At 34.5% G+C, this 12227-nt stretch overlaps 1 protein-coding gene across 1 annotated transcript in view; it reads right to left on the bottom strand.

Moving 5' to 3' along the window:
• The window catches only part of LOC145261168 (centrosome and spindle pole associated protein 1-like), a 174948-nt gene that overhangs the window by 20600 nt on the left and 142121 nt on the right, over nucleotides 1-12227 (bottom strand). The window contains exon 35 of the mRNA XM_080119490.1: nucleotides 8766-8872. Coding sequence (XP_079975616.1) covers nucleotides 8766-8872 — 107 coding nt within the window. The remainder of the gene's footprint in view (nucleotides 1-8765; nucleotides 8873-12227) is intronic.

Here is a 12227-nt window from a genome sequence, read left to right on the forward strand (position 1 = left end):
TTTCTTCGATGTGGGTTATGCCTTCCTTTATTCGATTTGTTTTCTTTGCAATTCATCTGCTGCAATATCAGGACATAGAAATTCGTTGTTCAGCCCTCAGCATTTCTTGTTATTTTTTTCTTTTTCTTCACAGCAGATATGTTTATGCGAGCATGCTGCCTGTACATTCCATTCTTTAGTTTCAGTATGATTTTAGCATTTTCTCTTAAAAACTTAATTTTATTTGCAGAACCCAGAGTTCATGCCTATAGTGACTACACTGCAATACTTCTTATGGTCATAATAATTTATGAAGAAAATATTAATGAAAAACAATTAGAAGTGATTCAATATTAATCTTATAACTTTATAATAAATAACAATGTGTATTTTTTGTATAATTTGCTCCATCACAAAACCAATAGCAAGTCAGACAACACCTATTTATTTTCATAATGAGACTTCCTGTTTTTTTTTCTGTACAGATTTGTTTTTCTTTTTTAAACTTTCCAGTTTGAAACTTTTTTTATTTTAACTTCAATGATTCAGACATGATTTTATACGAATATAAATATTAGTATAAACACTAGAAACTATAGAAGGATAATTTTTCCTCATTTTTGATGGACTGTATACACTGATAATTTTACAAAACACTTTTTTACATTCTGCTAAGTGTTTGCAATTATTCTGTTTTGTTTTTGTGGATTACAAATTCTACAACTGAATGCGGATTTAATGAGGTTATAAATGCATGCATTTCGCAACATAAAGTGACACTTGTTACTTTAACAAAGTTCAATCAATAAAATTTGATAATATATCCACTTCTGTGTTCCTTTCACTATCTGCATGTATTACTTTCTGATTGCTAGAATACCTTTTTACAACTACTACTACTACTACAGTTTAATAATGCCAAGTATAAGTAGTAAACAGAAAGTGAGACAGGATTAAAAAAAGAAGAAAAAATATTGACTAAATAATAAATATAAGATATTGAATTAAATAAAATAAAAAAACACCTTGTTTGTACAAAAAAATAGCTTAATTAGCCTTCAAAAACAAGATATTCTGGCTTTGCATAATGAAAACAAATGAAAAGTTTTCATGCACAAGTTCTACAGAAGCCCAAAATTCAGAATGTCAAAAGGTTATATGAAAATGAAGGGAGAGAGGAAGTGCAAAACCGACTAGTTTGCCTTTTTTTTCCCAGCTGTGCATTCATACATTCCTATCGTGAACGTTTGTATAATTTTTACCATATTTTGATTTAATTATCTTGGTGTGTTCCTGCTTTTAAATTTTTATATAAAATTATGTTACGCTGAAGAGTACACATTCATTCATGCAAGGAAAATATTAGAATCTTACAGATAAAAATTAGGCTAAATATGTAATTAAAAAAAGAAAAGAAAAGTACTTTTTGTGTGAAAATATTAAATTAATAATGCTTAATTCAATGGTAATATCTTTAGTTCAAGAAATTAATTTTTCTTTGAGTTATATCGATTTTGTTAATATGGACTTTTGGGTGTTTTTTCATAATGTTTCTGAAAAAATTAATTTTTTTTATTGTTACAATTCACGATGCTTTATTTTCATAAAAAAAAAGCAAAAATAATTTTTTTATGACTGAAAACCATATCTTTAGTAAAGGTTATTTTTCTTTAAAGAAAATATTACATTTCCACTAAGATTCAAATAATGGGTTCATTATATTCCGTGATCATTATTTAATAAATACTGAAAATTTAATTCAAATTGGTTAATTTTCTGATTTCGGGTGAATTTTTAAGTAAAGGGAGCGATAAAAATGTTTATACATTTTGAGCATCGGCATTCATTTTGCACGGTAAACAGTGTCTTTATTTCTAGTATGAATTAAATAACACAAGGGAGATAATTTATATTTTAATTTGAATTATATAATAAGAGTTCCTATTTACAATGCCTCCCCACGGGACAGAATTAGACACCAGGGTCGTTTTTTAATGTGGAGAAAAGGAACAAAAATTAAAAATTGTCTCAGTTGTGAAGGATTTCTCCTCCACGAACAGAACAAGAAATTGAAGTGTAGCGAGTTGTTATTTATCTTACATAAGCACAAACTAAAATTTTATTTATTTTTTGTATAACTTAATAAAAATACAAACACAAAAGAAAGAACAAATCGACATGACATTACTGCATTCTGTAAAGAAACAAAATTTTTTAAAACAAATTTTCTTTATTTTTGATTGAACTTATAAAATAATTAGTGGCATTTCTAAATGGGGCAACCATTTTTTAATTATTTCTTTTTGATCTGGAATGTCAAGGTAGATTTACAAAAACTAGATCCATTCATCATCATGATCAGTTGAACCATATTTTACATGTTGGACAGCTTTTAGAAATTGATTTCCAAACTAACCTATCTCTGACCATGTCTTTATTTATCTCTCTCTTAAACCTATTCTTATCACTTCCTCCCATGTTTTCTTTTGACTTCCCATGCCAATTAACCACGCTACCTGAACTGCTTACATCTACTAACTTAAGCAGTCTCATCCATTCTTTAAGTGTGACCAAACTAATGAAGTCTCATGTTGTGCACACATCTTCATATAATGTCCAGATTTAATCTTCCTTTGAAATCATCAGTTTAGGTCTGCCTTTAAGACTTGCATTATATATGCATGCTATCATTCTTATAGCATTTCTATCCAAGCAACACATATCTTCAATCCTCATATGCCAAGTTTTACCTTCATACATCATAAGAACATACACAAGCTTGGGCGTCTTCCTTCAGCCATCCAGTGCGTCCCCCGAGTTGCGGATGGAGGCACCCCCTCTACTTGTGTAAAGTAGGTAGAGGGAAGCTTCGAATAACCAATAAGAAGCCGTGGACAATGAGGAACAACCATGAAAAATGCCAAATAAAAGGAATTCAAATTGGACGGCCGTCGCCCAGGATAAAAAGGGCCCCTCGACCTGTTTACGCACCAGGCAGGAAGAAATGGTGTGAACCTTCTTGCCTCAAAAGGTGGTACCCCAATCACCTCAGAGGTCACACAAGGACAGCAACGAGTCCATGATCAAGATGGACCAAGCGTCCTTCATCTCGCTTGACAGACCCCAAAAGAAACAGAAGGGGGATTAAAACCCAGTCATGGTCTGTCGAACAAAAGAAGGTCCTTCTGCACTGCTACCACTACTCAAGGTTTGAGAAATGGGGACACAGCGCAGGAGAGATACTTACCGAGAGTATAAAAGCATCGAACCTCCCAGCGGAGAAAAAAGCACACACCATTACACAACCTGTGATCCCTCATCTCACAGATGGGAAGATATATCCCACAAGAGGAGGTAGATACTATTAGATGTGAGGCTCTGAAGATTGCAGAAAAAGACTACCATAAGGTAGAGGATAAGGAGATAAAACTTAGACAGAAGGTAGTATGGGAACAGGAAGAGAGGTGGACACTAATATGGGCAACAGATTATGCAAAACAAAAGCATAAAAGACAAAAAGAAGAACAGCAACCTGAAGGGGGATCTTTTCTCATTTTTATCCTGGAAAAGCAAACATCCCTCCAGGAAAAATTACAACACAGCGATACAACAGCCTGAAATTGTTCAACAGAGAACTAGACTACATGTCTTCAAAAATAACAACTCTTTTAGTGAACAACAGATATCCCCTGGAAAACCCAATAAAAATTCCCACAATAGACCTACTCCAACAACAACCACTAACTTTACCATCAGAACCCATCCAACTGTCTCCTGTGCCACTGGAGTCTCTGGCTGACATAACACCTACCTTCACAAACTCTCTGCTGGAAACCCTACAAACACCAATACAGGAACTACATCACCTAACAGGATACCATCACCTACATCACCACCACAATCACCTAGACCACCACCACCATCAGTTGTACTCCCACAAGCAGATGATGAACAGTTAGCTTTGGAGGAGGAGCTCAGCAACAATTGCGTAGGTGAGGTGTATGAGAATGAAAGACCACGTTTGTCCAAGATCCAAGCTGCTGGAAGAGCAAAGACTGCATCGCTCTCAAGAGGCTAATTCCAACAACAGTAACGCTCACAGAACTCAATTATATCATATATATATAAAAATTAACCCTTGAACATTCAATCACAATCATCGAATAGGGCCCAAAGTCCCTAGACAAACACCTCACTGGAAGACCAAGCTGCAAAAACAACTGAACCTCTGCAGGAAGGAACCAAGCCAAATAAAACAGTTCCTTGCAGATTCCTTGGTACGGGGTCGACTTAAGACCACCATCAAAAAACTCTGTACCAAATACCACCATGAGAAAATTGAGGGATTACATAATACAGCAAGGGAGTTGGAGGGAAAAATACCAGCACTTTCCCAGAAAATTAAAAACCAGAAGAACAAGATCAACTCCCAGATTCAAAACAGGCAGTTTAAAACAAACCAAAGGACTTTTTACAGGCAGCTGATAAGGGACACCATTACTGTAGATAGTTTGCCTGCAGAGGAAGCCCTGGAAAACTACTGGAGACCTCTATTTGAAACAGAAGGCAAATATAATCAAGAGGCCCAGTGGATTGAAGATATTATTAGGCTCAATGAAACACAGCCTCAGATGCCAGAACCAGTCATAACTCCTGGTGTAATAACCAGAAAACTGGCACAATTATCCAACCCCAAAGCATCTGGCATCGACAATGCCCAAAACTTTTGGCTGAAGCAATTAACTGCACTCCACCACCACTACAGTGATTGCTTCAGCAGGATGCTAAGAGATGAAGAAGCAACACCACCCTGGCTGACAGAGGGGGACACCAGCCTCATACCCAAGACCAAGGAGACACAACGGCCAAATAAATACAGGCCAATATGCTGTCTAACAACTACCTACAAGCTTTTCACTGGTCTGATAGCCGACAGTATATATGACCACCTACCTTCTGGAACCTACCTTGAAAAAGAGCAGACAGGGTGCAGAAGGAAATGCCTCAGTACCAAAGACTGGCTATTAATCAACAAGATCGCCCTAGAAGACTGTAGGAAGAAACACAAAAACCTGAGCATGACATGGATTGATTACCAGAAGGCATTTGACAGCATGCCACACTCATGCTACTTTAGTGCCTTGAGTTATACAAGATCCACCCGGTAATTAGACAAACACTTACTGCTCACCTTCAGATGTGGAAAACCACAATATCATTAAATCACAATGGAGGAAAGACCACCATCCCTGAAGTAAAAATAAAGAGGAGAATATTCCAAGGTGACAGCTTATCTCTCTTACTCTTCTGTATGGCAATAGACCCACTAAGCAAGCTCCTGAATAAGAATCCGAGTGCCTACAATTTGAGTCAGGGATGCCATCAAGATCCAAGCAAGAGAATAAACCATCTGCTCTTCATGGATGATCTTAAGCTGTATGCTAGCGCTGACACCGATCTGCACCAGCTTCTGCAGGTAGTATACACATTCTCTAATGGCATCGGAATGAAGTTTGGCTTGGATAAATGTGCCAAGTGTACACTCAAAGCTGGGAAGAAGACCCACACAGAAAATATGCAGCTTAATGAAAACATCGCCATCAGGGATCTAAAAGAGCATGAGCTTTATAAGTACCTTGGCATTGAGGAAAACGAAAACATATAACATGCCAAGATGAGGGAGAAAATTAGTAAAGAATATGTATGCCAGGTGAGGAAAATATGCAAAACACAGCTTACAAATAAAAATAAAATTACTGCTATCAACCAGCTTGCTATGCCAGTAATAACATACAGCTTTGATATCATTGACTGCCCACAAAAATACAACAACCTGCTAGATGTAAAGACACGGAGGCTATTAACGCTTCATAAAATAATATATAGAAATCAGTGTTTACCAAGGCTGCATTTGCCCAGGGGAGAAGGAGGTCTGGGACTCTCAGAGATCAATCATCAACATAGGGCAACTATTGTGAGCACTGGTCAGTATCTGAGAAGCTCCCAGAATCACACCCTCTCAATAGTATACGAACATCAAGAGACAATAGCCAGCAGAACAACATCAGTCACCCAGCTGACCAAGCATTTTGGTCAGAGCTGTCTCTCAGATGAGGATGAAACACCACACAAGTGTGCCACAGAAATAGCAAGAAAGAGCTGGCAGAAATATACCGAGGCCTTCCAAAGGATGAACCTTAAAGAATGGGACCAACATCAGTGTGCAAAGTATTTTGGGGGGAACTCTCTCAGGAATACATAGATAAAGAAGGTTCCTTGGACTGGCTCAAAAGGGGAGCCCTCCACCACGATCAAGAAAGGGTTATAATGGCTGCTCAAGACCAGGGACTGATGACTAATGCATTAAAAAAAATGGCAGGTATCAGTAATGACAATAAATGCAGGTTCTGCCATACAGAATTGGAAAGTGTTAATCATCTGATATCAAGTTGCAAGGTTCTTCTAGGGGACGGCTACTAGACATGATGGAGTATGTAAGTACCTCCACTGGACCATCTGTAAAAAACTAAACATCCAGTATAGCAGCAAGTCCTGGGAACATCAACCTGAAAGAACAGTTGGAAATGACTTATATACCATACATTACGACCATGTAATCCCTACAGCCACCTACCTTGAAAATGCTGCTGTTAAACCTGATATAGTTATATTGAATAAGTCAGAGAGAGTTGCAACCTTTATTGAAGTGTGTCCCTAATAATGGCAGTCTGAACAAAGCTGAAAGACAGAAACAGACCAAATACCAAGGTCTCATGTATGATATGAAAAGAAACTGAAATCTTAAGGAGATATCAATTATACCAGTTATCACAGGTGCCACAGGGCTTATGAAGAAGAACCTGAAGTCCTACCTAACTAATATTCCTGGTGAACCACGTGCAAAAGAGATCCAGACAATTGCACTTAAGGGAACAGTGAGGATACTAAAAAGAGCTCTCGGTTGGTTTCAATAAAAAGCAGGGCAATGTTGGCAGCTGGTCTGGCTGCCCCATACCCAGCATTACAATCTTCAAAGGAAGAAAATTAAAAAAAAAAAGTGAGAAAAAAAAATTGGTAGATGCTTTCTTTGGTTGATTAGTAATTGCAGAAGTTAACTAAACTTACTCCATCTACTCCCAACTCTAGCCTGAATAATACCTTCTTTCCGTACTCCATGGTAACAGAACTTACGGATTGGATTATTCAAACTACTGTTCTTATCTGAAGTATTATTCTCACAATGTTTCAACCAGGACATATGAATCCATGGCATAACTGATAAAATACTAGATAATTAAGTTTTAAGTTACACTCTTCTGGAAGTTGAAGGTTCAATCTTCAGTATGGACGATACTAAGAATACAAGAGAGAATTACTTAAGACTTCTACCTGTTCATGACTAATAGAAAAAGAGTATGCAACCCTGTGGATTAAATAAAAGGGGTTTGTTGTACAGATTCTCATGTTTGACAAAAAAATTCCCGAGTTTAATATCAAGATACATCTGAAGAAGGTCAGAGGTTACATCGGCTTAAATGTTGTTAGAATATCACTTGAGATGAAAACAGTAGTCCGAATAATCCACACAGCACTAATTATCAATCCTTATCTAAAAAATTCAGAAACCTAAAACTTATGGACAACCTCAATAACTTCTCCATCCAAATATACTTTTTCCATATCAGAGTTCTCATCTTTCTCTGTCTTAAACTTCTTGCATCTGTGGTAGACATATTTTTAATATTTCTCATTAATGTGTAAGGTTATTACCAAGACACACCTCAAAAACTAAATTCAGAAGCCAACTGATATTTTTTTGTTAATGTTTGTTAACAAGTTACCAGATCAAATTAAGAACAGTGCACAAATTTGTGAGAGATGTTGGCATCTTATATTTTTTTATTAAGTGTGCAGTGTTGATATTCATTTTAATTCTTTAAGATGAAGAAAAGGCTTACCAAGTTTTTGCTAAAAGTACAAATTTTTTTCTCTAAAAATTTAAATTCAATTTTATTTAAACAGTTCGTCAAAACAAATTATGGTCTAAAAATCTTATTAAAACAAGAATACAAAATAGATTGAGACCATCAATGTATATGTATTATAAAAATGAAATTAATCGTATATTTTGGCATATAACACAACCCTTAAAGTTAAAAAAACATCTTTAAATACCAATATTTCATAAGATACCGGGTGTTGCAATCTAGCCTAGGCTAAACAAACATGGTTTCGTGATTTAGCAGCCGTCTTATACAACCAATATATGATAACTTTTTAAAAATTTGCTCTTGTACCTCATCTTATTTGATGATTGCCTTATATGCCAAAATATACGGTAGGTTTATTTATTCTAAAAGGAGCTGTTTTACTTTGCTGGGAACAGGCTTGGGCAGAAGCAGTAATTGCTTCTCACACAAGTTTCAAACTGAAAAGTTCAAAAAGAAAAGAAAAGAAAAATGTATCAATCGATATAGAAAGAAGAAGAAAGAAAAAGGAAATAGAGTGAAGGATTTTTTCAAAATTTATTTTAGATGGAGGGAGGAGGGGAGTTGATTTGCTATTTGCTTTCTGCCTTCCCCTAAACACTTGAAATAGTCTTGTCCAGCAGTTTCTTTTACTCATTAATGACGAGATGGAAACATATTTATTTATATACAAATAAATACACATTGGTCTTTATTATAAGAAAGTGAGTTAAATGTTAAAAACTCTTTCCATTGTTTAATGCCAGTTCGTAAATCTTTCGGCCATGACATAAATTAAACCAAAAATAAAGCACTTACCAATTGAGGAGATTGTAATCGTAGTCGACGTCTTAACCGGGCAGAATCAGGCCTTTTAATTCTGTTCTCTGAAAACACATCCGATAATAAAGGCATACTGTCCGCATCTGAAATGAGTCAATCATTTTAAATCTTACATTGATTTAGGTTTTATGCAGGCAGAAGTGAATAAATTGATCAACTGAAAAACAGAAGTGAACTCATTTCTTTGTGACTTCAGAAAAAAAAGAGGTCAGATCAGGTTATTGCTTGTTACATTCTGTGATGGAGACTTGAAAAATGGGATCGGCTACTTATTGAACAAAAATATGTAAATATAAAACAGTATAATTCTGGATAGGTGAATCAGTGCATAAAAGGGAAAGACCAATTAACAAAACACAATTTGAAGTTGATTCAGTTGATGGAAAAACAATACATGGGAAGATTCAAATTCCTATTTGACCTTGACACCGACTCTTTTGAATATGAAACAAACATCAAGAATGCTGTAATTGTGCCTGGTTCGTTGGGCAAGTTGCAGATACCATCTACCGCACGCCAGATTCAAGGCTCCCATCATCATTACAGAAAGTAAAGAGTGAACTTTGGGTTTATTCTAGCACCTTTTTTAACTCTTATTTCCTCACTATTTTTATCTTTTAGTCCTTACATTCCATGAGTGATATGTCTGACAAAGAGGAAAGAATTGCTGTTTTCTGGATCAGCTGAGCTATTTAATGGTACGTTGAGATTTTCAATCCTCTTATAATGTAGCCCTATGATCATCTCAGTGGTTATGCTGTCGTAAAAACAAATATAAATTATAAGTATAATTTAGTTGTACTAAGTGGTGTGTGTATGATATTATCATGGCTAGGAACCCGAAACATTATCTGTTGATTATTTTACATTTGTGTCAGCCCCAATGACAAACTTCTTTGTCTACCATAGAATTCCTATTCTATTCAAGGTATTGTCACTGTAGGCACATGTAGGCATTTTATTCGACCATTGTTGTTTCACTGGATTGACCTGACTTTGATTACATCTGTGTAATCTCTTGTTGAAAATAACCTTTCAAACATCATTCTTTTTTAAGTTATCTTCCTTTTGACAATTGATTAAGTTTGTTACTTCTTCACAGCAGATGCCTGTGTCAGATTCATTTTATTCAAATGACCTTTTGGTACATTTGATAATTATTTTATTGTTTCTTATATTTGTCACACTTTTATCAAAATAATTTCTCAATACACACAGTCTAGATATCCAACAGGTGGAGATAAAGATGAAAAAAAACAACAAACTTTGGATTGTTTGCAGCTAGAACTGAAACATATCTGCAACTGTGCAGCCAAATACTGTTTGTATAAATAAAAATCTTTATAATAATTAACAATTTATTAACAGACATTATTATAAAAACACAGTAAAGGTTCTCTAGATTTTTTCACCCTGTGGGTGTAAACTTTATCTGGATTATGTGTGTGTGTGTGTGTGTGTGTGTGCGTGTATATGTATTAGTATTAATAAGATTAATTGGAAAAATCTGAACTTTTGGGGGTATTGGAATCAGTATCAGAAAAAATTGAGTCTAATTTCCGATTCCAAAAACGATTCTTTGTAAAATTAATTTCCCATTGCATTTACTACTCATAAATACTGTTTTTAAAGTATTATTAAGACTCAAATCAATAGATTATAATAGCATAAAATATAATTTAAATTTCTTTTATTTGCATCGAATAAACAAAACAAAAATTAAAACTGTACACAAGGTACACTTTAGAACAACAGTTTATTTACAATGTTCGAAAAAGTATTCAAAATATTTTTGTCAAAAAAATACTATCAAACATTGATAATTAAATCAAAAATAGAATATAAAAAAGTGTTTTTTAAAACTTTTAAATCCATTCATTTTAAACTCTCAGGTTTTGTCCAGTCAGGTTTTGTCCTGTCCCTCAGCATTTGCAAATATTACAAAGAGTGGGCAAAGGTATGAAAAAAACTTGACTTTGAATTGAATGAGGTATAAATCAATTTGTAAATTTTTTATATCTATTAAAGTGAAATTGTCTGTATGTGTGTACATTTCCCTACCAAACTACTCTGTCAATTTTCAGTCTACAGACTTGAGATTTGACATCAGGGGTGTTGAGATTTGAGAAAATCTTTTTAATTGCTTTTTTGGCCAGTAATTTGGCTGTCAAGGGGGCAAAGTTCAATGATTTGACCTTTGAAAACTCTACCTAACTGCTCCATCAATTTTGGTCTAAAAATTTGAAATTTTAGATGTACGTTACTTGGACATGGATCAAACTTTTTAATTTGATTTGAGTCCAAAATATTAAATGTTAAGGGATCAAAATTGGGGTCAAAGTTTTAAAAAATTTGACCTCTGCGGTCTCTATTAAATTACTCAGCCAATTTTTGGATCTAAACATTTAAAATTTTACATAAAATGTATTCAGACATAGGGCAAGCTTTTTAATCGGTTTTTGGCTGAAAATTTGGCTGCCAAAGGATCAAAGTTAAAAAAATTTGACTTTTGCGATCTCTACCAAACTATTCAGCCAATTTTGGGTCTAAACATTTGAAATTTTACATAAAGTGTATTCAGACCTGCAGCAAGCTTTTTAATCAGTTTTTGCACAAAAATTTGGCTGCCAAGAGGTCAAAGTTGAAAGAGTTGACCTTTGCAGACTATCAAACTCCTCCACCAATTTTGGATCTAAACACTTGAAATTTTAGATGTAGGTTACCTGGACACTAGTTAAACTTTAATATATATATATATATATATATATATATATATATGCACATAAAGTTATGAACAGTACATAGGGTCCAAGCAAAGCCAGGTTGAACTGCTAGTATTGAATAAAGTTCAGTTTTACTATAAATTGAATCGTGTTTCTTTTCTTCTTTTTAAATGTAATTTATAAGTAAATAATGTTCCTTATTTTTCTCTTTTAGTGCAATTTTTAAGTTTTCTAATGCTTTTTATAAAATTATTTGATTTATTACCGACAGTCTGACTATTTGACAGATTTTGCTTGCTAGAACATCAGCGATGACATCATTTTTTATGCTCACAGGCCTTAATGACATATATTATGAAGGTCGTGGGTAGACAGTATATTACATGCTATCATTAGTGATAATGTAAAATTCCTCATATAAAAAGATCAGGATAGTGTTTATATAAACATTAAGACTTCACTTGTTTGTGGCTTGCCAGAGATGGCCATACAGTTTGAATCATCGACTGTCGAAAAAAACAATGAGGTTTCAATCCCAGTTTGAAGTGCTTACTCTCTAGCCATACAGAAAAGCTGTGATACAGAAAAACAGTCTATCTGTTGAGTGTTGATAACTATATACAATCACAAAATGGTATTTAAGGTATATACAGACTTAATGTCTAAAGGGCAATTGTCTGTTTAATAATCTGTGTCCAACTAAAAGTTAGAAACT

This window comes from Euprymna scolopes, chromosome 37 (genome assembly GCF_053919585.1).
Source record: "Euprymna scolopes isolate OS-2025 chromosome 37, ASM5391958v1, whole genome shotgun sequence".
NCBI classification, from domain to species: domain Eukaryota; kingdom Metazoa; phylum Mollusca; class Cephalopoda; order Sepiida; family Sepiolidae; genus Euprymna; species Euprymna scolopes.